Source organism: Ascaphus truei, chromosome 6 (genome assembly GCF_040206685.1).
Source record: "Ascaphus truei isolate aAscTru1 chromosome 6, aAscTru1.hap1, whole genome shotgun sequence".
NCBI classification, from domain to species: domain Eukaryota; kingdom Metazoa; phylum Chordata; class Amphibia; order Anura; family Ascaphidae; genus Ascaphus; species Ascaphus truei.
The window spans coordinates 122,915,767-122,942,551 of record NC_134488.1 but is presented as its reverse complement, the minus strand read 5'-3'; the positions used below and the strand labels follow the sequence as shown (position 1 = coordinate 122,942,551).

Genomic DNA, 26,785 nt, shown 5'->3' with positions numbered 1-26,785 from the left:
CTTGTTCTCACCTGTGAAGTATGGGGCGGGACAGAGGAGGGAAGATAGGGTGTAGCTAGTCTCAGCTGCACAGAGCTGGACAAACTCATTCTGGCTTTGGTCTTGTCTGCACTGTGCTGCTCTTCTCTGCTCCTGGCTACGCAAACTTTTGTTGGGGTAAGTAACTATTCTGGTTTCTTCCAGCCGCTGGCTTTGTTTTTGTTATTGCTGTGTGTGTGTTTAGACTTGTATTATTTAACAATAAGAATCGCAGCACACAGAGGCACTTTCTCACCATCCGTGCTGTTCCCGGCACTTCTAATATAATTACATCTTCTGTGTTTCTTTAACGTCCAGACACACAAACCAGAAGCTCTTACTACAGTATATATCTGAGAAGAACCCGTGTGAGCTTCCAAAGCTTGTATGCTGTAAATAAGTGGTTTCTAATCTTTATAGGTAAAGGAATCCTATAATTAAATACTGAAATTCTGCGGAACCCCAACCCTCTCTAATAGCGCGCCTGAGATCAGATGCATTGTAAGGAACCCCAAACCCTCTCTAATAGCGCGCCTGAGATCAGATGCATTGTAAGGAACCCCAAACCCTCTCTAATAGCGCGTCTGAGATCAGATGCATTGTAAGGAACCCCAACCCTCTCTAATAGCGCGTCTGAGATCAGATGCATTGTAAGGAACCCCGACCCTCTCTAATAGCGCGTCTGAGATCAGATGCATTGTAAGGAACCCCGACCCTCGATAGCACATCAGAGGTCAGATGCAGTGTAAGGAACCCCAACCCTCTAATAGCGTGCCTGAGGTCAGATGCATTGTAAGGAACCCCAACCCTCTCTAATAGCGCGTCTGAGGTCAGATGCATTGTAAGGAACCCCAACCCTCTCTAATAGCGCGTCTGAGGTCAGATGCATTGTAATGAACCCCGACCCTCTCTAATATCGTGTCTGAGAACAGATGCATTGTAAGGAACCCCAACCCTCTCTAATAGCGCGTCTGAGATCAGATGCATTGTAAATTCTTCTGTATTTAGTGCACTTTGCAAATCACCTGACAATTGCACGGAACCCTTTATGGATGCTAGGAACCCTGGTTGAAAAACAGTGCTGTAAACTATTATTGGTCCAATAAAAAGTATCATAGTTATTTATTTTTCTTCCCCTACATGTGTTTTAGGGCAGGGAGTCGTTTGCTAACCCCTTTGCCGCATGGCTGGCTTCTGTGGCAGTGAAAGGGTTAAAGGTGCTATACCTTCCAAAAAGAGTGAGCTACAATAAAAAGTAGTTGGCAACCCCCTATTATTATTATTATTATTATTATTATTATTAGTAGTAGTATTTCATCTGTTTCCTCAACCAGGGGGTCCCTCAGAGCTGAGCCGTGGTTCCCTGATCTCTTGGTACCCCCTCCTATTCCTGTTCTTGGTACCCCCTCCTATTCCTGTTCTTGGTACCCCCTCCTATTCCTGTTCTTGGTACCCCCTCCTATTCCTGTTCTTGGTACCCCCTCCTGTTCCGGTTTTGTGGTTTAAAACAAAAATACAAACATGGCCACGGGGACCACCCCTAGAAAGCCACAATGTCCTCTCCCGTGAGGTTGTGGCTTTCCAGTGGCCCTGGCCACACAGCCATGTTGTGTCCGGCGGACAATTATTTTTACCTAACGCCAGTGCTGTGGGAACTGTCCGCAGATCAGACCCCGGGCTCCAGGAAGTACAAATACAATGAACAACACGCTGTCTTCATACCTCCTGGCACGGAGCCGTGTTATAGGCACTGACTCATTAGACGTTTTGCAGACTGTAGAAATGAGCCTCTGTTTCAGTTGCAGGAAGTCGCGGCTTTCGTGCCTACGGATTTAATGCATATACAGCAGGGCCCCGGGTATACGGCGCGTTCCGTTCCAGGGGCCCGCCGTATAGTGAAAATCGCCGGAAAGCGGATCCGGCGATTTTCAGTGAATTTGCATGCACAGAATGGCGTTTTCGCCGTTCTGCGCATGTGCGGCCTACGGTCTGCGTGCGCAGACAACGGTCTGCGTGCGCAGACAACGGTCTGCGTGCGCAGACAACGGTCTGCGCCGGGCGCAACCAATGGTCTGCGCCGGGTGCCTCCGCCCATTCTGCGCATTCGCGACCTGGAATCAAAGATGGCGGCCCCCTTCTCGGTGCCGCCGCATAAGCGGATTGCCGAGAAGCAGGGCCCTGCTGTACACTGTGTAACGAGGCATATATTAAAATGATTGTTACGCTAAGTGTTTCAGAGCGGGGAAGGAGTGCGTTCGGAGGCCTGTTGTGTTTGCCTATAACTATATTTTCGTCACACGACCTAGGGTTTCCAGGTGTCCAGTATTGAACAGGACTGTCCTGTATTTGGTCACTGTCCATAAAAAATGAGGAAATACTGGACATGTATGTGTATACCGGTATTACCTCTCTGGACATAGTGACCTGACCGGCTTGGAGGGCTGCGGGATTTCCCTGAGCAGGGCTGTTGCTAGGGGGCTGGACATCTCCCTCCATCCTTATTGACTGCAGTACCCAGCAACAGCCAATCAGGAAGTGGTGGAGCCTGAAGGTGGGGCTAAGGAGAGGATGAAACAGCATGGAGTGGATGAAACGCTTGTTTTCTTGTTTAACCCCATCTCTAAGGCTGAGTCCCCGTGGTCACGGCGGTGCGTGCACCACAGCACAGCCCTCTATGGGGGCGGCCCCAGTGACTGTGTGTGTGTGTGTGTGTGTGTGTGTGTGTGTGCGCGAGCATGCGCAAAGCGATGTGATGTGTACAATAGCAGAGAAGACAAGAATTTTGTCTTCCCATGATGCGGTGACGGGGTTGGCACGCAGCCAATGGCAGGGCAGACATGCCACGCCCCCCGCGCTCCCCTACAGACCGCCAATCGTGGCTGTAGTCTCTGCACGCGCGTCAGTCGCACGTGAAGCAGGGAGGGCTGGGGCAGTAGCCTTAAGGAGAGTTAATCAGGATATCGGGGAATTTCAACCATCATTGTATAATTAACGTTGCAGATCTTTGCATCTGTGTAAGAACCAACACGTGTACAATACGCATTTCTCTCCTATTGTGTGTTTTTCTCACAGTTTTAGATTGTGAGCTCTCGGGGTTCGGGGCACCCCCGTTACATAGAACTTAAAGGCTTGTGATACCTTGTTTGTATTAACCCTGCGTCACCTTTCTATATAATTGTAATGGGTATTCCCCCACCCAATCACAGATTATAGTGTGGGTGCGGAGAACATACGGTGTTACCAGGTGTGTGGTGCGTTACCTGTTGGCTCACAGGAGGACTGAGCTTCCGCCACAGGGAACCTGGGGCAATTATGATACTGTGAGTAACCACTTACTCAGTGCAGCGCCTCCACCTGCGATGGCTCCCACCAGAGGGGGAGTAGTTCCTCGCAGGACAAATACAATAATCACATACACGGTATGTATAATAACCAAGGTCTTTTACTAACATGCAAAGCAAACATGTAACATCAATACCACCATAACCGGTGTCCCTCCGCAGGACGCTTCCCACAACACCAGGTGATCCCACCCAGTGTCCATAGAAACTCCACCCAATGTCCCGCACTCTTGCAGAGAGAGGCAATGGGTGACTGCGCAGTCACTATTATACTAAGGGCCCGTTGGTGCACTTGTTTATGTACCTGCCGAGCACTCTGGTGCTCGGAACTGCAACAGCTTCGCAAAGGATCAGTCGTTCTGGGATCCCGTCTGATCCGGTCCAGTGAATCCTTGCTTGGGGTCCCCCAGGGACGATCCCACCCTGGAGATAGTCTCTTGTCTCTGGGTACCGACTTGAGCCCAAGTCGTCTCTCGTGGAGCGCAGCAGCCGCTGTGTCCCTATCTATCACTGGCACTACGTGACATGGTCCCTAACCTAGGGCCTGTCCCTGTAGAACCACAAGCTGGGGAATGAGGACCTACCTGGAACCTAAAGGGTTAATGGCCTATCCCGTCCCCCTAGCTCTTCCCGGTCCTTACTCTTAACTATCTACTAACACTCGCAGCACTTGTAGTAACGCACTACAACCTACTCGCTACCTGCAGCTAACGTACTGCACTAACACTGTGCCTGCCTGTCAGACCTCACGGCACTGACAGCCGTGACAGCACACTAACGCTAAGGGCCGCGTCCCTATCTTGGGCCTTCCCTGATCAATTACCCACTAATCTGGTGGGGAGTTGGGGCCTACCTGGGGTGTGGGTACCTATATGGGTGCAGGAGCTGCACTCGCTCCCCGCACCCTTCCTTCCCTCACAGCTCCCTGGCTCCAACTGACTGTCCTGCTGCAAGCCCGCGAAAATGTATCTTTCTGCCTGCCTGGAGATCCTAAGCCCTATTGACTCCCTGGTGTCACGTGGGGCGCGCAGAGGCTCCTGGGACTCGTAGTCCCTACCTAGAGCCTCCCCTGGTAGGCTAGGGCTTCGCGGGCTTTTCCTCCACTGTCCTGCGCCTGCGCAAGCTATCTGGGGCTGCCTCAACCTTTCCTGGGCTGTCCCTACGCTTGCGCGACTTCTCCCTAGCTCTAGGACCCTTCCTGCGCATGCGCGATCACTGCGCATGCGCGAGTCACTGGGTAATGGCGGCGCCCTCTTCGCTAGCCGCCGGGACCCTAGCGACGCGACCGCGGCCTTAGCAACGGCCCGATCGCGTCCCCGGCAACCGGCCGCATGCAGGGGAAGACGCTCGGCTCGCTGCTCCGGCCCCCACCCTTGGAAGCAGCCGTCGGGTCCTTCGGCACCCGCGACCACGCTGCGCCAAGAGAGGGAGGTCTCTAGGACCGGATGGAGCCCAGGGCTACATAATGTTTCACTTTATACAGAAGTACCGAGCACACATTCTATGATATAAAAGAATAGATCCATAATGCTACAAGATGGTAACTAGTGCAGCCGCACGACAAAGACTAAGGGGCCTATGCAGAGAGCAGCGCTTTTTTAAATTGGAGAGGGGAATAAAAAGTAGGTTTAATGGAGAGTTTTATTCTCCATATGCAGAAATGGGCGAAATCCGCTATTTTTAGCATTAGTGCATGTGGAGAATTGTAAATGAGGAGATGCGCGCAGCTGAAAGGGAAAAAAAAATCGCGCATTTTTTTTTCCCTATAGCCGGCGAGCTCCTGCTTCTTGCCAACTTTAGTTGGCGGAGAAAATTGAAGAAAATCGCGCCAAAAACAGCCGCTAGATGGCGAGCGCGCCTTTCTGAATTTGGATATTTTTCAGACTGGCGAGATGTAGGTTCTCGCCAGCCACGCGGCGAGATTTTCAAATAGAAGAAAAAAAATGGCGCTTTTTTCCTACCTCGCCATTTTCGGCTGTTTTTAGCGCGATTTTCGCCGGAAAATGGCGAGATTGTAAATAGCGCTGCTCTCTGCATGAGGCCCTAAGAAACCAGATCTCGAGTGTGTTTTGGTACACAACAGCATCCACGCCCATGCTCGTAACAATCCGTTTATTTTGAATGATGGTAACCCAACTTTTGAGTGCCTCATTGCAACAGTTGTCTCACAGGGGAAATCTCAGAGCTTCTAATTAAAGTAAGTGAGCAGAAAAAAGCTGGACTGGACAGTTTCCATGTAACTGATTTTGCTTCTTAATTCACCTTACCTGGTGTCTGCTGTTTTCCCTTTAACATCAGCAGGAATGGAGTTGCCAACACCTGTGGGTGAATGTATGGAGAACAGAGGCCAAAAGTGGTCTCTTAACCCTTCCGCTGCCAAGTAGTGTCCCAGTGTCCTTCCTCCTTATTGGATTTTGTTTGTTCTCTGTTTTTATTAATCCCAGCCGAAGACACTGATAATCGGGTTCTATGTTTGAAAATATTCTATTTTTTTTAGGTTGAGAATAGCCTGCATTCTAAATGGCGGCCATGCTGTTCTATCCCAGGTTGCCAACAACTTAGGCTGCGTCCAGGGTGAATCCAGCCGGGCGGAGGCGCGCTGAGGGAAAGCGGGTGCTTTCCCTGGCCTTAGACAGTGCGCCGTTCGGGGGCGTGTCGGGGGGGGGGGGGGGGCTGTGACGTCACAGAGCTGGTTCACCCTCATTGGGCGAACCGCTCACGTGACCGGCCCTGCGCAGAAACTAAAAATTGTATAAGGCCTCGGGCATGGTCAGCGCTTAGGTGCTGACCCGTGCTGACCCGTGCTGTTGCTCGGCAGTGAGCCCCTGGAGCTGCAATGAGAGCGGCTTTAGCAGGGGCTCGCGGAAGCGTAGGTCTTATACAATTTGTAGTTTCTGCGCTCGCCGGAGCGCAGGGCCGGTCACGTGAGCGGTTCACCCAATGAGGGCGAACCAGCTCCGTGACGTCACAGGCCCCCCCCCCTGACACGCCCCCCGGATGGCATGCGGTCTAAGGCCAGGGACAGCACCCGCTTTCCCTCAGCGCGCCTCCGCCCGGCTGGATTCACCCTGGACGCAGCCTAAGACCTACGCTTCCGCACGCTTGCGGAAGCGTGCGTGAGCCCCTGCTAAAGCCGCTCTCATTGCGGCTGCAGGGGCTCACTGCCGAGCAGCAGCGCGCCTCAGCACGGGTCAGCGCCTAAGCGCTGACCATTCCCGAGGCCTTATGCAGCACTTTAAAAACACTCAGTACCAAATTGAATTAATGACTATGATATGTTCTATAGCTTACAGTTAGATGACCTGGGGGGAGAAAAGCAGAACTTTTAATCTGATCCTGTAAAAGTTGTGTTTTTGTTCACCTTTTTGTTGTATTTTATCCCTGCCACTAAAGGAGTATATTGGAGTAGGGGGCCTAGCTTATATGACACTGTAGTCTCTATGATACTGTACTTTATTTAATAGAACACAGTTTTGCTTTAGACCAGGCTTCCGTGTTATCTGCGCTCCTGAAAGCCAGTGCCTTCCCACAGATCTGTGCTATGTGGGGCTGCCCTTGGTGTACGAGGATGTTTGGTCCCTCATGGGAATAGATCCCAAAGCATGTTTGGAGAGGATCCAGGGATAATTGCAGAGATGTCAAATTCCAAAATACAGAGACCGGTGGCCAAAAAAAATGACATTGAATGGAAAAGTACTGATTCTTATCAGCGAGATTCCATGAAAGTCCAGGGAGCAGCTGATGCTAAACATTAGTGAGAGTGGCGATGAATCAGTGCGGGGTGATATAGCTGTGTATATATAGTCCTGATTGCTGTGTCCCCAGGTAGCTTCACACTGGTTCCCATACACAACAAAGTACAATAACACAGGAGGGAGTAGGTGCTGTGAGTGTTGGTCCAATAAAAGGTATCATACCACCTACTCCCCCTCCTTCTGTTATCTTACTACAGGGAAGAGAGGACCGACCCGGCTCCCCTCCCATCTTTGCCCTACACAGGAAAGTCACCTGAGTTGTGTTTGAGTCCTTTTACTTGGAGCAGGGGTGGCACACTCCAGTCCTCAAGGGCCACCAACAGGTCAGGTTTTAAGCACAGCACAGGTAGCCACTGATTGAGCCATCTGTGCTGAAGCAGGGATATTCTTAAAGCGTGTTGTTAAATCTGGTGCAATTATTTTGCCCTATTATTATTATTATTATTACCCCCCCCCCCCCTTTGTTTGTGCAGACTTTAGTAAATAAGTTTGACTGAGTTGTGGATCAGCCTCCTGTGCCTGGGAAGCCCCATATTCCGTTCCTCTGCAGAGTTGCTGTTGTGTTACTGAGCCGGGTTATTTTCTGTGCTGTGTATTACAAGGGACGGGCTCTGCCGCCTGAGATTTCAGTCCGATGGGTTCTCACACAAGGGTCTGCACTGAGTGAATACACTGTTCCTTTAGCAGTATGATGGGAATCTGCGAGCCAAGCCCATACTTTTCTTAGCTGGGGGTAAGGTGTTTCTCACATCTAGTTCTCAAGGATTGCTTGAGGCCAAGCTTTCATATGCAAATCCCTTCTATTTAGATGTATCTAGGTCACTGCATGCAAACTGAGCCCACAAAGGGATATGCTAAAATCCCGGCCTGTTTGTTAGGTTGAAGGACTTCAAGCTGCTGAGTAAAGAAAACACTGTTACAATATAAAAGGCCAAAAAATGAAATAAAAGAACTTGCCAATGTAATTTGGCGCCTTTTTGTACAGATTTAATTGCTACTCTTAGCTTGGCAGTGAGTAGCAGGTCCTAACGAAGAGTTAAAATCACTTGTTTGTGTCCTCAAAGGTATGAATACTTTTTTTGTATTTTAATGGGAACACTGTAATTCTCTTTCCTGTCTCTTTGTTGTATGTTCTCCCCCTTTATTACTTTTGTGGCACGATATGTTGCTTAGCCCTCTTGCAGCAAATGACTTAATTAGCTCGTCACAAAAGTATGTTGCATTGGTCGTTTACATTTATGATATTTTGAGGCCTTCATTTGCAAAGCCTGTAAACCTCCTTTTAATTATGCCGGTAACAGAACTAGTAACTTGGGTATTAAATGGCTGAGCACTTTCCCCTTCTTACAACTCCAATATATATTGGTACAGGCCAATTGCCTCACTCGGCCAATCAGAAATGGCTCCTCTCTATGTGCTCCTGTTCTCCACACCTTTAGGTCTTCTTTATGGCTGTGAGAGGTAAATTGTCTCAATGGCTGGATATTGAACTGATATCTCATTCCTTCCTTGTTCCTCTTGGCTGCATCCCAGCCAGGGCAGGAATCCAGAGTTTTAGAAAGAGGCTTCAACCTATTGCTGAACTGAGACAGCAGGTGTTCATCATGTATATCTGTTAGCCACTCTTCTGCTGGGCAGTCATGTAAATACATGGTCCCAGGGATGCTGCAAGCACAGTGTACACAGGGTCCACACCTCGGGCTATCACGGAACGTGGCTGATGTCTTGGGCAACTGCCGCAGGGCTGGTTTGCATACAGTATACCCTGGAAATCGGCTTTACTTCGTGCTAATGACTTTGCCCTTTGGTGGAAAATGGCAACCGTGGAAATGCATTTTTAGTCTACTGGCCTGTTGGGAGAAGCAGGAGAGGGGGCTCAGCGCCCACATGGTAAAATCCAAGGGGTCTGCAACATCCTGCAGCCCTATTTCCCACCCTAATGGGTCCACTTGAGTTTCCAGCATTCAGGGGGCTTGAGTTTAGCATGCAAAGCAGCTGTGCATTTTATTAGGGAGCGTACTTGCTGAGAGAGAATGTACTTTCTTATGTTCACTGTGCTATACGTATAATTTTGCAGGCACAGTGAGTGCCTGGGGCACAGGGTGATTTAAAGCGACTTGTACAATTTCACAAGGAGCCAGTCGTGAGATCCAAACTGGATTCACCTGCTTCCAAGCCACTGACCTTGACAATAAGCAACGTCTTAAGCATGTGCTTTATAAAAGGGGGCGTTGTGGGTGGGATGCTTGTAAAAGGGTGGGGGGGCTTGCTGGGTGAGGTGCATTAAAAAGAAAGGGGGGTCTAGGTTGTGTTTTGATCCTGAACACACACACTACTTTTCATTTGAGGAAAACTGCAGCTTTAGGGAGGACTGCACCTTTTTAATGAACATTTAGATGAAACCCTCAAAGTATAAAATATTCCATTTCTAAAATGATTGTGTTTTCAATATGCATGATAAATATGTAATGTAAGCATTCAATCACACAGGCTTCGTTCCTATTACTTCTCAAAGAAGTGGCAAACATTTTTTAAGTGGATGTAATACAGGAGATGGTGATACTATGGAATAACGCTAGATCAAATAAAACAATGCAGTGCACAATGGTGAAACAATTATAAATGTGACAATGTGAACCCGTGAATCACTGTGACATAAAAAGCTGCCTGGATAACCTAATGTGGAGACTATCTCAAATTGTCTCCAAAAACAGACTGATCATACAAATAAAAGGACACAACCCTGGCGCCATAAGGTGAGTGAATAAATAATACCAGTGGTAAATAAGTCCTCAAAGGATATAACCAATGATGAATGAGTCCTAGAAGGTGAAGTGAAGAAGGTCCTCTCCTCTTGAGAATGACAAGGCTGAAAAGAACTTGGTCCCCAATGAAGTGTAAGTTCTTCCTTACTGCAACAGCTGTCCTAATCAAGGAGACAAAAACAGGGACAAAACATTGCGCGGTATCGTACGGCAAAAAATGCCCTCCTATGTTGATATCCCAAAAAATGCCCTCCTATGTTGATATCCCAAAAAATGCCTTCTTGCTAGAAATAGGAAGATAACGTGCAGTGGATAGAAACTGTATGATGAGTCCTCTTGACCAACTCTTCTCCAAGGCAGCACGAACCCTGCATGGGGTCCCTGGTTCAGGTGGATATCGAAAGGCCCTCTTTCACAGGCAGTGTGCTTTCAGGATCTGCTCCAATATTCCTCTCGGGTTCCTATATCTGGATCTCCGTATCATGGGATATAAAAAGAGGAAGAGATTGCGCAATATCGTCTAAACGTTATTGTACACAACCTCACATTAACAGAAACGTACTCACAATGTTTATGTGTGTTTAAAGCAATCAAATGAAGTGCTGCAATAGTCTGAAACCTCCGCACAGTCTCTGACAGTACTTGGTACACCATGTGGTCTGCGTGCGTCCCACATTACCACTGGTATTATTTATTCACTCACCTTATGCGCCAGGGTTGTATCCTTTTATTTGTATTATTAGGATGTACTGCTGCGGCACAGTTTATTCGAGCATTTGCCCGTTCTGTGCCGCAGCAGTAGCCTGGCGCGCGCCCGAGTGTGACGGGCGCGCGCCGAAGCAGCGGAAGAGCGCCCTCCGATCGGGGCGCTCTCCCTACCGCTGCCGGGTCCGCCGGGTCCCCCGGAACCCCGCGATCGCGGGACACCAGGGCTCCCTCGGGGAGCCCCTGGACACGCGTGCAGGGGGCGCACGCTCCCGATGACGCGTGACCACGCGTCTATGACGCGCGGCACGCCGAGGGGCGGCCACTAGCAAGCCGGGAGATTTCCCGGCTTGCGGTACCGACCACACTTCAATAAAGTGTGTCGGTAGTGTAATACAGAGTTGGGCAACACCCACAGGTGGTGCTGAAGCAGTGATATCCTTAAAATTTGACCTGTTGTGGCTCTTGAGGACTGGAGTTGCCCAGCCCTGGCCTAATAGGACTTGCCTGATACTACACTGTTCTATGTACAATCCTGCACTGTCCATGCATCAATCATTTCTGCAGCCCTCATACCCTGCAACATCTCCAAAAGTAGATTGATACGTAGTGCATTCCCTGTCTGCCTTCTTGCCATTTATTCAATTCTGTAGACTTTCCACTTCCTCTGCACTCTTGCCACAAACCTCTTGTGTTCCAATTTTCCTTTTAGCCATTCTTTCAGTGGGATTGGTTTGTTAATCTGCCTTTTTTAAATTGTATTATTTTCTTTCAGGGTTAAGATGCCCACTTGCATGGCTGGTTTCTTGGCCTCCTTTTTAAAGGCCCCAGGACCCCTCCCTCTTCTCCCCAGGCTTACCAAATGGTGGCCTCTATGGCCTTGTTGACAATTTCTTGAGCTCAGAAGCCTCTTTTTGAAGGACCTCCCCTCCTAGCAGCTTCTTCTGCTTTTCCCCCATGTGAAGTTGGCCCCAATCCAAGTGGCTTTTCTTGTTTATTGCTCCTTTTTCGTGGCCAAAACGAGCATCTCTGCTCAGGTTCCGGCTGGAAATGTTGGTTTGCCATGACAACCAGAACTTCTGGTTTCCCACAGCTTTGTTTTGCTGGTCATGACAGGTTGCTATGGAAACTTGACGCTCCTAAAATATGTGGCCGAATGAGCCATTGTGCGTAAAGGCCTGGAATGTCTTGTTCTATTTGATCATTTTTTCTCAGGCTTCTGCCCCGAGTTTTGCTAAGGTACTGAACATTGCGTTCTTAAAATAAACATTAAACTGGTAGAGAACGTTACATTGCTGAGGTTGGTAAATGGCCCTGCACCCTCTAAAAGCGATTTATCAGCAAAATTATTGAATGTAAAATAAAGTAGGAGTTCTGCACCTATATTTCAGGGAGGAAGAAGGACTGGCTGACTGCTTTTTAAGGGTTGGGTAACGAGTACAGCTGAACCCCATTATTATGCGGTCCTCGGGGGACACCCGATCCGACCGTGTTATAACCGGGATCGTGCTAATTTTAAAAAAAATGGCCACTGCGCGCCCGATAAGGAGGCAGGAGTGAGGCGCCGGCAGCCGCTGCAGCCCCACCACGATCCCCAGGCATATTGGGTAGAGGGAGGAGGCAGGAGTGAGGCGCCGGCAGCCGCAGCAGCCACACCACGATGCCCCAGCAGCCCCACCACGATGCCCCAGCACTTCCCCCAGCAGCCCCATTACGATCCCCAGGCATATTGGGTAGAGGGAGGAGGCAGGAGTAAGGCGCCGGCAGCCGCAGCAGCCCCACCACGATGCCCCAGCAGCCCCACCACGATGCCCCAGCAGCCCCACCATGATGCCCCAGCACTTCCCCCAGCAGCCCCACCATGATGCCCCAGCAGCCCCATTACGATCCCCAGGCATATTGGGTAGAGGGAGGAGGCAGGAGTGAGGCGCCGGAAGCCCCAGCACGTTCCCCCAGCACCACCAGGTTAGTGTTTGTGTACTTTGTAACAAGCATGGAGGTGCGAGAAGTTGGATGGATGGAAAGCTGAGAGTGCACATCTGGTTCAGACCTATACATGATAATACTGAGGTCTGTTCTTTGCAAGAAGAGGAATCAAGGGAGCCATGTGCGTGCATGTGCTATTTCTTTAAGGTCTTAATGTGTCATTTGCTAGCCCTGCTTGTATGTTGTGGGAAGCACGTGTAATATACCACATCTTTTATTGTTTTGTCCTTTTGGACCGATCAGTCCCAGCGTGGTTGCTGATTGCATTGTGAAGCTGGTAGGGGTTGCCAACTAGGCACAATCAGGTAAGGGTAAGAAGCGATAAAAACCCTCCACCAAATACAGTACGGAGAATACCCAGGAGTCTTTCACAGGTCCTTAATGAAACCTGCTCCATTCTCCCTGTTGCAGCATTGCCCAGCCTCTTACCTACTGAAAGCGATGTGTGAGCTCCCCTGCATGTTTCATGGTGATTAAGACATTGAATTGAGTGAGCAAAAAGACACACTGGCAGTCCATACATATTCTACTCCGCACCATTAGTGAGCGTTATGAATGAACATGAAGGCGCCTTCCATCCTGCAGTGACCATGCAGGGAGCAGAGGGATTGAAATGATCAGGCTCAGACACATCATCTATACTTGGAAATTCTGCTTGTGGTGGTTTTTTTTGGTCATGTGACATGTTGTCTGAATAGTAAGTTGGCGAGGAGCCAGGAATGCGGGGAGCAGTTTGCGTGTGTGCGCCACTTTTGAGCTGTGAAGGTAAAATTGTCAGACCTGCTGGTAACTTGTGAGGAGGGTGGCCAGATGCAGAACGGTTTCCTAGGCTCTAGGGTTTTTGGTAATGGTGAAATCCCGCATAGCTGGCCACAACACACAACCAATCGAAATGGACTTCCTTATACGAAGGCTGTGTCCACGCTGCCACCAACCGCGCAAATCAATTTAAATCTGTCCGCCCACGCAGCGCCCGTGTGCGTGAACGTACCCTCGCGGGCGCTGGGCACTTGCAGAGACAGGATTAAATTGAGTTTGACCTCCTCAGCCTATCAGCGCCAGTCACTGTTAGGCCACGTCCCCCGCACGCTCACAGAAAAAGTTGCCGGGCACCATGCCCTCGTGCTTGGAAAGTTGGTGACATCACCACTCTCAAGCATGAGCGCGGTCAGCGGCACGGGGACGCAGCCTAAGGCCAGGTCCATAGTGCCTTTACCTGTGCGGAGGCGTGCGTGGCCGTGACGTCACCCGCTTGAAGCCGTCCATGGGCGTGTCTAGGGGCGTGACATCACAGAGCTGGTTCGCCCTCATTGGGCGAACCGCTCACGTGACTGGCCTGTCGCTCCAAGAAATCCGTTTGAACTGATTTATTCCGCCACGCGCGCCCCCTTTCGCTTCCGCACAAGCCCGCGCGCCGCATGGACGTGAACACTGCCTTAAGGCAGTCTGTTCGCTTAGCGTGCGGCGTTCGCACGGACTGCGGTACCATGGCCCCAGCCTAAAGCAGTTGTTGCTTTCTGGAAATTATTTAGAAATGGCATTTTTGGGGGGCGGTCTATGAATGGGGCAGCGTTTCTCAATCAACTGTTTTCTTTTCTTTTGTGCAAAACGGACGCAGCCCGAGGAAATCGAACGCCTCCAACGTTTTCAGCTTGTTGTGTTCGCTTCAATACTTAAAAATTAATTTCTGGTGTCTGGTTTTGATAGAAAAGGCATCAATCACCCGAGTGCAACCTCTTAAAAGATGCCCGCCACTCGTATACTTTGGCCTTGGAGGATTACTCCTTTATCATCACTACCCCTTTCCTGTGGGTGATCTCCGTTACCATTCTCTGTGCTGCTCTCCCTTCTCCATGCAGCAGAAATCCCAAAGCTCCCATAAAGCCAAGTTCCCTGAAGCCTGTGTGGCTGAAAGCTCCTTTGTAATGTATGTAAAAGGAAAGGAGAATGCATTTGGATTATCATGTTACTGTGCATTGAATTCCCCTCTGGCAACCAATGGGTTAAACGTGGCACGGAGAGGCCTTGTGCCGGTGGAAGTCTCCCCCATCTCTACAAGCCCTCTTTCCTGGGATCAGAATGTGACCTTGGATTGGGGTGGGGGAGAAGAGGGTGAACATTTATTTTAATTTTTTCAAAGCCATAACATTGTAACGCTGCATGAGCAATGTTTTCCAGGCCTTTCCAGCCGTTAAAAGGTTAAGAAACATTGTGTTCTAAACTGCGGTGCTTGGGCAGTTTGATAGGTTGGTACTTGCAAGGGGAGTTGTGTGTGCACGAAGTGCAAAATAATACGGCCTCTGGCAAAAACGAGATAAATGAAACCTACACATGCTGGGACTGATCTGTGTCTCCTTCAGTCCCACTTAACAACACATTGTATCTGACAGCAGTTATATAAAACCCTTCAGACTTGTAATTAAAAAATAAAAATCGCTCTCTTGTGACGAAGGATGGGCAGGTTTTTCGCTTTCAAATCCCACGTTTTGGATCTTACCTTTCAAATCGCGCTTTAGGATCCAAGCAAAATGTGAGCCCAAATCATCCTGATTTTTTTGTTTTGCATACCAAAAACAAGAGGAAAACTACAAAGTTCTAGGTTAGCCCATGTTTAAATACAAATTTAAATAGGCCCAAAGCCTGCAGTGTAGTATTCTCACGGTAACTCCCGCTGTGCTATCGTTTCCTTCATTTTACAAGCAAATAGAAAAGAAAAAAAAAATCTCATCGGAAAAATGGTCTGATTATCTTCTACTAATGTTATTAATTGGGAGGGACTTGGCAGTCATATGCCATTTCAATGTCACATAGCCGGCCAGAGAACATCCTGTTGTAAATAGTTGAAGCATAATTAGCTTCACTAAACAGATCTAACCATACCAATAGCAAAGACTTTGCTGCTCTCCAGGTTTACAAACTAACTCAAATATTATGTAAAAATCCTTGTAGGTGTCAGATTTGGGTACAAAATACAATTAAACAAATGCATTAATTACACACGTTATCACTGACATCAGTAAGTTTTTGTCCTGTAGGAGGGACTGCCTCTCTAATTGGGATTTTTGCCTTTTGTTAGGAATAAACTACATTAAGAAAAGCAAGACGCAGTTGGGAGGAAATTAGACATCCTTCTATTGTGCAGAAATATTTCAGATAAATACGCCTGCAGTGGGAACGGCCCCGTTTATTACTTCTGCGCAAGTCTCCGCGTTCCTCAGTAGCAGCAGAACCCTCCTCCCCGCGCCTCCAGGGGAAGCAGAAGAAACCAGTTTTCTTGTAGGGTGGAGTGACTTCATGCTAATCACATTGGTTTGTGAAAGCAGGTGAACTTGGCGGGGATCCCCACGTTTCTCTCATGACGTTGGGCAGGTCACCATCTCCCCGTCCTGCCTCTGACATAAAAAATGTCATTGTAAACTGCTTACGGCAGGGATTTGTCTGACTGCGCAAGCGTGGAAATATGCAGACGCAGTGAGCCTGTCGAGCTGACCGTCTAATTTGTGTGCCTGAGGCACAGGGATATAAAGTGACTTGCCTAATGTCAAAGGGAGCGGACATCGGGATTCAAACCAGGCTCCCCACGCTGTCCGTGTCGCTGTTTCATTCGGTGCGTTTACTGTGCGCCCAACATCCCTCCTCCCCAAGGGTAATTGGCTGACCCAGCTCGCCTGCTTCAAAGACACTAATATATTACCACTATCTCGGGGATCTCATGACTAATAATCCTTGTAATATGAACATTGTGTGCTTTGTATGCAGCGATTCACAAGTTTCACCTTCAGTGCCTCGCTCCCTTGATGTGACTTCTCATTGGGTGAATACTGTGCTTGGTCTAGGTGTGTGGATTGTGTGTGTGTGTTGACTTTGTATTTTGTTTCCCAACAGGGTGTAAACGGCTGATCTGAAGATGCAGGAAGTTACTATGACTGTGTTCCTGATGCTGGCAGGTAAGTGGTAAACGTGAACGCATGTAGCCAACACTGGGGAACTCGGATTGTATTTCTCTTTAATATTTCCAGGTATTATAATTACATGGGGGTCCAACTTTTTTCCTCTCAGATTCTCTCTGGATACTTTTTGTTATTCAAACTTTATAAATCTTTGTGCAGATTGTCTGATAAAGAGGGCAGACTTGGTGGCTGTTAGTGATGTCAAGAAATTGTTCAGCTTTTAAAAAAATATAATTCCATGAATGCATCATTTATAATGGGGAGCTGAATATAACAGAGGACTCTGCATCTGTCTGTTGCTGCCAGGCTGTGTATAATATGTATCACGTCTTGTTTTCTTGTTTCAGCTCTTCCATCTCTCCAAGCCAATGATCCAACAGGTGAGTCAGTACCGCACACGGCCACCCCTTACTGTGGGATGTAGCATTGTACTATGGACAGTTATGTGAGTGTTATCTTTCCTGCTGTGACATGGGGCAGCACTGGCTCTGATCCTTCTACTAGATTACCTAGGTGGGCAACCTATTTTTCAATGTAGCCACAGGTGTGGCGAATGAGAAGTGAAAATAGCCACACCATGTAAAATGTGAGAAATTAGGCTACTTAAACGAACATTTAAAACAACACGCACTGTTTGAACAAGTTCATCCAGAACATATACACTTTGACTACTCAGTTACAGCTGCTTGAGACGCAAATGATGACAGTTCTTCAAATTGAAAATGTAAGACAAGTTAATGTGAAATTTGGCAATCCTTCTTTCTGACAAGTTGCAGAAACATTGGCCGACTATCTGTACTCGATGCACATCTTATCTCCGCCTCCAAATTGACATCAACAATTCGAGAAACAAATCCTGATTTTCTTCCAATCATTGCTGGTGCACCGTCCGTTGTAATAGAAGCGAGTTTTATCAGATACTAGCTGAGAGCCCCGGCGTTGCCCGGGATGTTTGTGGTGTGGGGGTGGCATTTGGGTGGGGAGTGGTCCACGCGGCCCATGGCAGTGTGCGGTGGTACTGCTGCTGTGGCTGTACTGATGGTGATTGTATCGGTGTGCTGATTTGGGAGGGTTTGTTGATGATGTGGGGGTGCGGATGTGGGTGTGCCGATGGGGAGGTGCGAAGGTGCCAATGTGTGGGTGCTGATGGTGTTGATGGGGGCTGGGAATGGTGGGGAGCCGAGAATGCCAGTGTGCTGGGGGGGGGGGGGGGGCATGGGATACCGGTGTGCTGATGTGGTGGTGCTGGGGATAGTGTATGTGTGTGTATACGTGTGTGTGTGTATATATACACACACGTGTGTGTATACATGTGTGTATACATGTTTGTGTGTGTGTGTGTATACATGTTTGTGTGTGTGTGTGTATACATGTTTGTATACATTGTGTATGTGTACGTGTGTGTGTGTATACACGTGTGTGTGTGTATACACGTGTGTGTGTGTGTATACACGTGTGTGTGTGTGTATACACGTGTGTGTGTGTATACACGTGTGTGTGTGTATACACGTGTGTGTGTGTGTATACACGTGTGTGTGTGTGTGTGTATACACATGTGTGTGTGTGTGTATACACATGTGTGTGTGTGTGTATACACGTGTGTGTGTGTATACACGTGTGTGTGTGTATAGACGTGTGTGTGTGTGTATAGACGTGTGTGTGTGTGTGTATACACGTGTGTGTGTGTGTGTATACACGTGTGTGTGTGTGTATACACGTGTGTGTGTGTGTATACACGTGTGTGTGTGTGTATACACGTGTGTGTGTGTGTGTATACACGTGTGTGTGTGTGTATACACGTGTGTGTGTGTGTATACACGTGTGTGTGTGTGTGTATAGACGTGTGTGTGTGTATAGACGTGTGTGTGTATACACGTGTGTGTGTGTGTGTATACACGTGTGTGTGTGTGTACACGTGTGTGTGTGTGTCTACACGTGTGTGTGTGTGTCTACACGTGTGTGTGTGTGTTTACACGTGTGTGTGTACACGTGTGTGTGTGTGTACACGTGTGTGTGTGTACACGTGTGTGTGTGTACACGTGTGTGTGTGTGTGTACACGTGTGTGTGTGTGTGTACACGTGTGTGTGTGTGTACACGTGTGTGTGTGTGTGTGTGTGTACACGTGTGTGTGTGTGTGTGTGTGTACACGTGTGTGTGTGTGTGTACACGTGTGTGTGTGTGTACACGTGTGTGTGTGTGTACACGTGTGTGTGTGTGTACACGTGTGTGTGTACACGTGTGTGTGTACACGTGTGTGTGTACACGTGTGTGTGTACACGTGTGTGTGTACACGTGTGTGTGTACACGTGTGTGTGTGTGTACACGTGTGTGTGTGTGTGTACACGTGTGTGTATGTGTGTGTGTGTGTGTACACGTGTGTGTGTGTGTACACGTGTGTGTGTACACGTGTGTGTGTGTGTACACGTGTGTGTGTGTGTGTGTGTACACGTGTGTGTGTGTGTGTGTGTACACGTGTGTGTGTGTGTGTGTACACGTGTGTACACGTGTGTGTGTGTGTGTGTGTGTACACGTGTGTGTGTACACGTGTGTGTGTACACGTGTGTGTGTACACGTGTGTGTGTACACGTGTGTGTGTACACGTGTGTGTGTACACGTGTGTGTGTACACGTGTGTGTGTACACATGTGTGTGTACACATGTGTGTGTGTGTACACCTGTGTGTGTGTGTGTGTGTGTGTGTGTACACGTGTGTGTGTGTGTGTGTGTGTACACGTGTACGTGTGTGTGTGTGTGTGTACACGTGTGTGTGTGTGTACACGTGTGTGTGTGTACACGTGTGTGTGTGTACACGTGTGTGTGTGTGTGTGTACACACGTGTGTGTGTGTGTGTGTGTGTGTACACGTGTGTGTGTGTGTGTGTACACGTGTGTGTGTGTACACGTGTGTGTGTGTACACGTGTGTGTGTGTACACATGTGTGTGTACACGTGTGTGTGTGTACACGTGTGTGTGTGTGTGTGTGTGTGTACACGTGTGTGTGTGTGTGTGTGTGTGGGGGGAGGGTGAAGGGCAGGGCAGGGGGGGGGGGTGAAGGGCAGGGGGGGGGGTGAAGGGCAGGGCCGGGGGGTGAAGGGCAGTGCCGGGGGGGGGGTGAAGGGCAGGGCCGGGGGGGGGGGGGGTGAAGGGCAGGGCCGGGGGGGGGGGGGGGTGAAGGGCAGGGCCGGGGGGGGGGGGGCAGGGCCGGGGGGGGTGAAGGACAGGGCCGGGGGGGGGGGGTGAAGGGCAGGGCCGGGGGGGGGGGTGAAGGGCAGGGCCGGGGGTGAAGGGCCGGGGGGGGGGTGAAGGGCAGGGGGGGGGGGGTGAAGGGCAGGGGGGGGGTGAAGGGCAGGGCCGGGTGAAGGGCCAGGGCGGGTGAAGGGCCAGGGGGGGGTGAAGGGCCAGGGCGGGGGGGGGGGGGTGAAGGGCCAGGGCGGGGGGGGGGGGGGGTGAAGCGCCGGGCTGGGTGAAGCGCCAGGCCGGGTGGGGTGAAGCGCCGGGTGGGGTGAAGGGCCGGGCCGGGGGTGAAAGATCTCTTCCCGTGCGGTTACTTACCTCGCACCGGGCCGCGCTCCTCCTCGGGTTCCTCGGCGGTTCCCCCCGGCGATGCGGAGCTGAGACGCTCAGGTGAGGGGGGGTGTGGGCCGCGGCCCGTGCAGCTCCCGACAGAGACAGCTAGGCCTGAGAGCCGGAGCAGCGCCCGCGGGGATGGGGAGCTGGGGGCGCGGCCTCTAGGCCTGAAGGTGAGAGCGGCGACAGCGTGCTCTGGGGGGGGGAGCACCGGGAGAGAGGGTGCTCTGGGGGGGGGGGAGGGAGGGTGCTCTGGGGGGGCGGGAGGGGGGGAGCACCGGGGGAGCGGGTGAGCACCGGGAGAGAGGGTGCTCTGGGGGGGGGGGAGGGGGGGAGCACCGGGGGAGAGGGTGCTCCGGGAGAGCGGGTGATGTTGAGGTCCCGCGGAGTGGTGATAGGGGGTAGTTCCGTTGTTGCGGGCCAGCGGCCAGGAAAGGGGGGGGCGGACAGAGGGTGAGGAGGGGGGTGAGGGGCTCCGGAGCAGCATCGTGCTGTGGATGTTCGGGTGAGTGGGGGGGGGTGAGGGGCTCCGGAGCAGCATCGTGCGGTGGATGGTGGGGGGGGGGGGGGGGTGAGGGGCTCCGGAGGAGCATCGTGCGGTGGATGTATGGGTGAGGGGGGTGGGGTAGTTTTGGGTGTGCTCCGGGGATGTTCGGGTGAGGGGGGGGGGGTGTGATGGAGCATCGTGCGTTGTATGTTCAGCAGCGTGCGTTTGCTGTTGGTGTGAGGGGGGGGGGTGATGGAGCATCGTGCGTTGTATGTTTGGGTGAGGGGGGTTGGTGATGGGCTGCAGTAGCGGGAGAGCTGTGGCGTGTGTTTGTAGTGTGCATGAGGTTGGGGGGGGGTGATGGTGGAGGGGGGTGCATGAGGTTGAGGGGGGTGGTGGTGGAGGGGGGTGCATGAGGTTGGGGGGGTGGTGGTGGAGGGGGGTGTTTGTAAGAGGCAGTGCGGTGAGTGTTAGGTGCTTAGAAGCATTCCCAAAGGTCACTGAGGGGTGGGACAATGTGGCAGTGGTGTTGGCCAAAGGCCAATGAGAGTCAGTGAGGGGTGGGACAGTGGGGTGAGGGGTGGGACAGTGTGGCAGTGGTGTTGGCCGAAGGCCAATGAGAGTCAGTGAGGGGTGGGACAGTGTGGTGAGGGGTGGGACAGTGTTGAGGTGGAGTGACAGGCCAAAGGTGCAATGCGATTGGCCCTAGGGACACAGGGCATGCAGACAAACATACAGACATTTCAGAAATATATAGTAGCTATACACACCACACATATATATATATATATATATATATATATATATATATATATATATATATATATATATATATATATATATATATATATATATATATATATATATATATATATATATATATATATACACACCACACATACACACACATATATACATATATACACACACACACCACACATATATACACACACACCACACATATATACACACACACACACACACCCTGCAGCCCGTTTTTCTCACACACACACACACACACACACACACACACACACACACACCCTGCAGCCCGTTTTTCACACACACACACACACACACACACACACACACACACACACACACACACACACCCTGCAGCCCGTTTTTCACACACACCCTGCAGCCCGTTTTTCACACACACACACACCCTGCAGCCCGTTTTTCACACACACACACACACACACACACACACACACACACACACACACACACCCTGCAGCCCGTTTTTCACACACACACACACACACACACACACACACACACACACACACACACACACACACACACACACACACACACACACACACACACACACACACACACACACACACACACACACACACACACACACACACACACACCGTGGTGCTGTCTGGTGGCTCTGCAGTTGCAATGCCAGGCAGGCTGCAGCCCCATTGGATGGGAGTGGTCACGTGACCGCTCCTCTGCTTCCCCTCAGAGGTTTTTTTTTTTTTTTTTTAAATGAGCTAGCAGCCCTTGTTTCCCGCTGCTGGCGGCCCTGATCGCGGCGCCCCTCTAGCCAAGCCGCGGCGCACAGTTTGGGAAACACTGCTGTACCTGATTCGGCAGTCTGTGGTAGCAGACGTGAAGGTTTTGATAGCTGTGAAGCGTGGCCCCAGAGCGTTCCCAAAACTCAGTGAGGGGTGGGACAGTGTGGAAGTATTAGGGCATTGGTGTTGGACGCAGGCCAATGAAGGTGTGCGGGGGCGGGCATTGGACGCAGGCCAATGAGAGTCAGTGAGGGGTGGGACGCAGGCCAATGAGAGGTGTGGGGGGCGGGCATTGGACGCAGGCCAATGAGAGTCAGTGAGGGGTGGGACAGTGTGGCATTGGTGTTGGACGTAGGCCAATGAGAGGTGTGCGGGGGCGGGCATGGCCTGAGCAGGAGTGACAGGCCCAAGGTCCAATGCGATTGACCCTTGGGACGCAGACATACAGTGATTTCACAAATATATAGTAGATATATCACATTTTTTTTTTAAGCTTTTTTTTGGCAAACTTCAATTAGCCCCACTTTGATGGCCAATTAGCCACTTGTGGCTATTGGCTACAGGGTTGCCAAACTCGGTACTAGAAGGTGGTGTATTAGTCGATCATCTGAGAGCTTCAGATGAACCTAAGCGTGTTTGTTTGTTTTCTGTACGCGAGTTTGGTGTTTATCTGCTGTTCTGTTTTTAACTGTGGGTTTTGCTTTCTCATTTCAGAGAACAGCCAATTCTACTACGGTAAGTCTTTCATTGTGATATGCGCTTGATATACTGTAAATAGCGGCAAGTTGTGTCCACTAAATAAAGGCGACACAACTGGGGTTACAATCACTTGGAAATTGCTTGTATCCGGCAGCTGTTGTGATTTAGTTTTCAGACTGTATTGTAAGGTTACAAAGTCTCCAAATTGTCTGGTTTTGTCTGTTTGTATCCACATGTCTTATAGTAAAAACCGCTTAATTTAGCACTGATCTAAGCCCCCCACATCCCATCACGCCTAGCGCAGTGTTACATGTCTGAACATCAAAATAGTACTGTAAAAATTATTAAACGGAGCATAAGCATATGTCAAGTGGTCACTTTTGGCTTCCTGGCCACCTCACAAAGGTCTACACCGGGGGGGGTCACTCCAGTCCTCAAGGGCCACCAATAGGTCAGGTTTTCAGGATATCCCTGTTTCAGCACAGGTGGCTCACTGAGCCACCTGTGCTGAAGCAGGGATATTTTGAAAACCTAATCTATATTTCCCATATTGCTATTGGAAACCGCGTGTAGTAAAGTAATGCGGGAGGAGCAGGTAGTGCTGAAGATAGTTGATCAGTTACAGGCTTTTGCACCTCTCTGAGTTCTTCATCAGATGTGGCAGCTGTACACAAAAGGTATTTGGAGAAGACAAATTGCTCAGCCCACTGGTTCTGGCTGCTGGAGGATCGTGCAGAACTTCATACTAATGTCCATGTTTTATAATCCTATTCACAGGGCCACTGGTTCTGTGATGTGAACACACAAAACAATGGGGTTTTATTCCCCTGTATAGCTTGTTTGTACTATAGGTGTATATGTGGACCCCTGCACGAAGTGCTCACATAGTTCCTGTCAGTGGTGTGGACACTCGTGAACGTTTGTTACTGGATAATTCTGTATGGGATCTAAGCTTGAAATACAATCTCTATAAATAAATATTTTCCTTTTTCTAGATTATGAATCCCTGAAAATCGGGGGTCTTATTGTTGCTGGGGTGCTGTGTGCCATGGGCATCATCATATTGATGAGTAAGTTATCATCCTGACATTGAATGTCTCTCTCTGTTTGCTTGCTTTGTATTAAATGGGACAGACTAGTTGGGCTACATAGTTCCTTTCTCTCTGCTATTGGATGGGACAGTGGTCCTTTCTGTCCGTAACTGTCAAGAGGAACATACTTGATGGGCGATAATACCTGCTTGTTCCTCTGTCAAGCTGTTAGCTGGGTGCAGTAAGCCCAAACCCCAATGAATAATGCAGCCTGTGTATGAATGAGACAGACTGGGAAGATCATGTCCCATCTGTCACTGCTAGGAAGGGACTGGCTGGACAATCGTTTCCTCTGTAGCTGTTGGATAGGCCATAGCTTTGCCAGTCTCTGTGTCAATATGTGTGGGGTTATATTTACTGTTACATTCTTGGGCTCATCCTAGTTCACAGCACACGTGCGTCTAATAGACTCCTAAGAAGACCGTTCCTTAATGGTGTCAAATGAGGTTTCCTTTTTTTTTTTCTTCCAAGTATGTATCTAATATGTAATATTTCCCTTTCAGGTGGAAAATGCCGATGCAAATTCAACCAGAAGAACGAGTAAGTGATGAATCGTCTATATGTATTCTGCTGAATATATTTATATTTTCTGTTTGTTCTTGTATAGCGCTGCTAGTTTTATGTAGCGCTTTACAGAGACATTTTGCAGGCACAGGTCCCTGCCCCATTGAGCTAACAATCTATGTTTTTGGTGCCTGAGGCACAGGGAGATAAAGTGACTTGCCCAAGGTCGCAAGAAGTCGACACCAGGAATTGAACCATGTTCCCTTGCTTCAAACTCAGTGCCAGAGTCAGTGTCTTTACTCACGGAGCCGCTCCTTCTCCAACTGTTCATTCTCCATGGGTTCATACCGCTTCATCCCTCGTGGTAACACAGACATCTTTTTTCCCCTCATTTAGACGCAGGAATCAAGCACAGGAACAGAGCCTCATTACTCCAGGTACAGTCCGAGACCTTTTCTCGATTGGCAAGGGGTGTTTTTTTCCTTTTTTGTATCCTGAAGAACAATGGGATTAGGTGTTGCTAGGACTCATTAGAAGCTCTCGCTATTTTGCAGTGTTCTAACCTAATAAAGGGAACAGTGATGGTTACAGGCACACAATTTAAGGTGGTAATGAGGGCAATTTGCCGGTGCACATAGAGATGGGGAGATCCTGTAATGCCCCAAGGAGGTCACGGAGCAGGAAAGAAGCGACCAGGCACATGGACTTGCAGAAAGTTAATGTATTAGCAAATCCAGTTCCAACATTTCGAAGCAGCCTTTATCAAGGGGAGGGCCTGTGCTCCTTTCCTGCTTCCTGACCTAATTACGGTTCAGTCCTGTTCAGCTTCCAAAAAAACCTAACCAGGTAGGAGACCGCATGGCAATTTGCCGTCAGTCTCAACAGTACCAGGGAGTCCAAGAAAGTGAATCCATTTCGTCCATCTATAATGTTTCCCAAACAGCTGTAAAAATAACGGTTAGAGGCTCTTGTACCGCCGGTTTGAGTGAAGGTTACTGATGCAAGAGACAAAATATCAATATAGAAAGCACTTATTGCAGGTATACTGTATAACTATACTAACTCTGTATAACTTGCAGTGAGGGTTTTATATTGTTTGTATGGAGACTTTTTAAAGCTTCAGTCCCAGCTGCCGCCCCCCCCCCCCCTTTAATAGGTGCATCAATACAATGCACACCGTGATGAGTAATTGGCTAAGTTGCCCATAGATCCGTTCTCCTGTGATCGATCAGCGAAGATTCGGCTCGAGGGTTTATTAATGGCTGCAGAGGAGTATTGACTCAGTATCTGTGACTTTGTAAATGGTTGCTATAGAAACAAAAAAAGGCTTGTTACATTATAATACATTAAACATTTCATTCAGAGTGGTTAAAAAAAAAAGCTACATGTATTTTCTCATAGTACAGAACTGATTTATTTAATTTTTTTTATATATAGTTAGTTATAGGTTTGAAGCATGAGGTCTATGGCACTGAATTGCATTTATTTCAACTCCAGAAAACCCCTTCATCAATCCTATAACTAAATAAATGAACTGCAACTTGTTGCTTTTAGTATTATCGGACAGATCTGTTTCTGGGGTGTAATTTACCCTCTTTCTCTTTCAGGGAGCGCCAGCAAGTGCTGAACATGCAGCTGATTATGCTTCATTTTCCTAATCCCGTTGCAGTAACATCTCAATTGTGACTTCATGACATCCATCCTCTTATCTCCCACTCTTTGTGTAAACTATTTTCTTTTTAACTTTTTTTTTTTTTTTTTGGCTTGTAATTCAATAAAAGTTTTTTTTGTTTTGTTTTCTCGCAGCGTGAGTTGTGACATTCTCAAACTGTCCCAGATAATGTTCGTAGAGTTACGTCCTTCAGGAATTGCAGGAAAGGGGACATGGGGAGCAGAACAGGGAGTTCCTTTCTTCAATATAATGAGGTCAAGTACAAGCTGTTGTTGTGTGGTAGGAAGCAAAGCCGCTCTGTACTCGCTGTGCTCTCCCCCCCAAAGCATTTAAACGAAATCCTGGGGGAGCGCGCAAGGCATCTGTAACTCGCTCACCGTGTCTTCGGCGGCTTCTGACGGCGCAGCGTCAAATAAGTGAAGCTCGTGACAAACTCCAAACTTGTTCTGCACATTTGCTGCATGTTTAGCCAACAAGGGGAAGGCTGTGGTGGTACTGGGTGCCTCTATGATCTAGAAGAGGGGTGCTCAACGCCAGTTCTCATGCCCGCCCCCCTCCCCAACAGATCAGGTTATCCCTGCTGCAGCACAAGTGGCTGTGTTCGGCTGAGCCTCTGATTGAACCACGTGTGCTGAAACTGGCGTATCCTGACAACGTGACCTGTTAGTGGCCCTTGAGGACTGTAGTTGAGCCCCCCTGGTCTGGAACACCGCT

At 49.3% G+C, this 26,785-nt stretch overlaps 1 protein-coding gene across 1 annotated transcript; it reads left to right on the top strand.

The window, feature by feature from the left end:
- FXYD3 (FXYD domain containing ion transport regulator 3) lies at nt 1-26,194 on the top strand. Its single transcript, XM_075606169.1, has 8 exons — nt 1-156; nt 16,456-16,517; nt 16,868-16,900; nt 22,820-22,840; nt 23,800-23,874; nt 24,399-24,435; nt 24,796-24,836; nt 26,007-26,194. Exons 2-8 carry the CDS (start codon nt 16,478-16,480, stop codon nt 26,024-26,026), a joined length of 267 nt encoding a protein of 88 aa, XP_075462284.1. The 5' UTR covers nt 1-156; nt 16,456-16,477; the 3' UTR covers nt 26,027-26,194.
- The last annotated feature ends 591 nt before the right edge of the window (nt 26,195-26,785 follow it).

What these genes read in the sequence shown, in the direction of transcription:
- FXYD3 (XM_075606169.1), top strand. Translation starts at nt 16,478, where the DNA reads ATGCAGGAAGTTACTATGACTGTGTTCCTGATGCTGGCAG. An exon ending in CCAAGCCAATGATCCAACAG is followed by an intron (nt 16,901 to 22,819) that starts GTGAGTCAGTAC and finishes TTCTCATTTCAG; the next exon opens with AGAACAGCCAATTCTACTAC. An exon ending in GAACAGCCAATTCTACTACG is followed by an intron (nt 22,841 to 23,799) that starts GTAAGTCTTTCA and finishes TCCTTTTTCTAG; the next exon opens with ATTATGAATCCCTGAAAATC.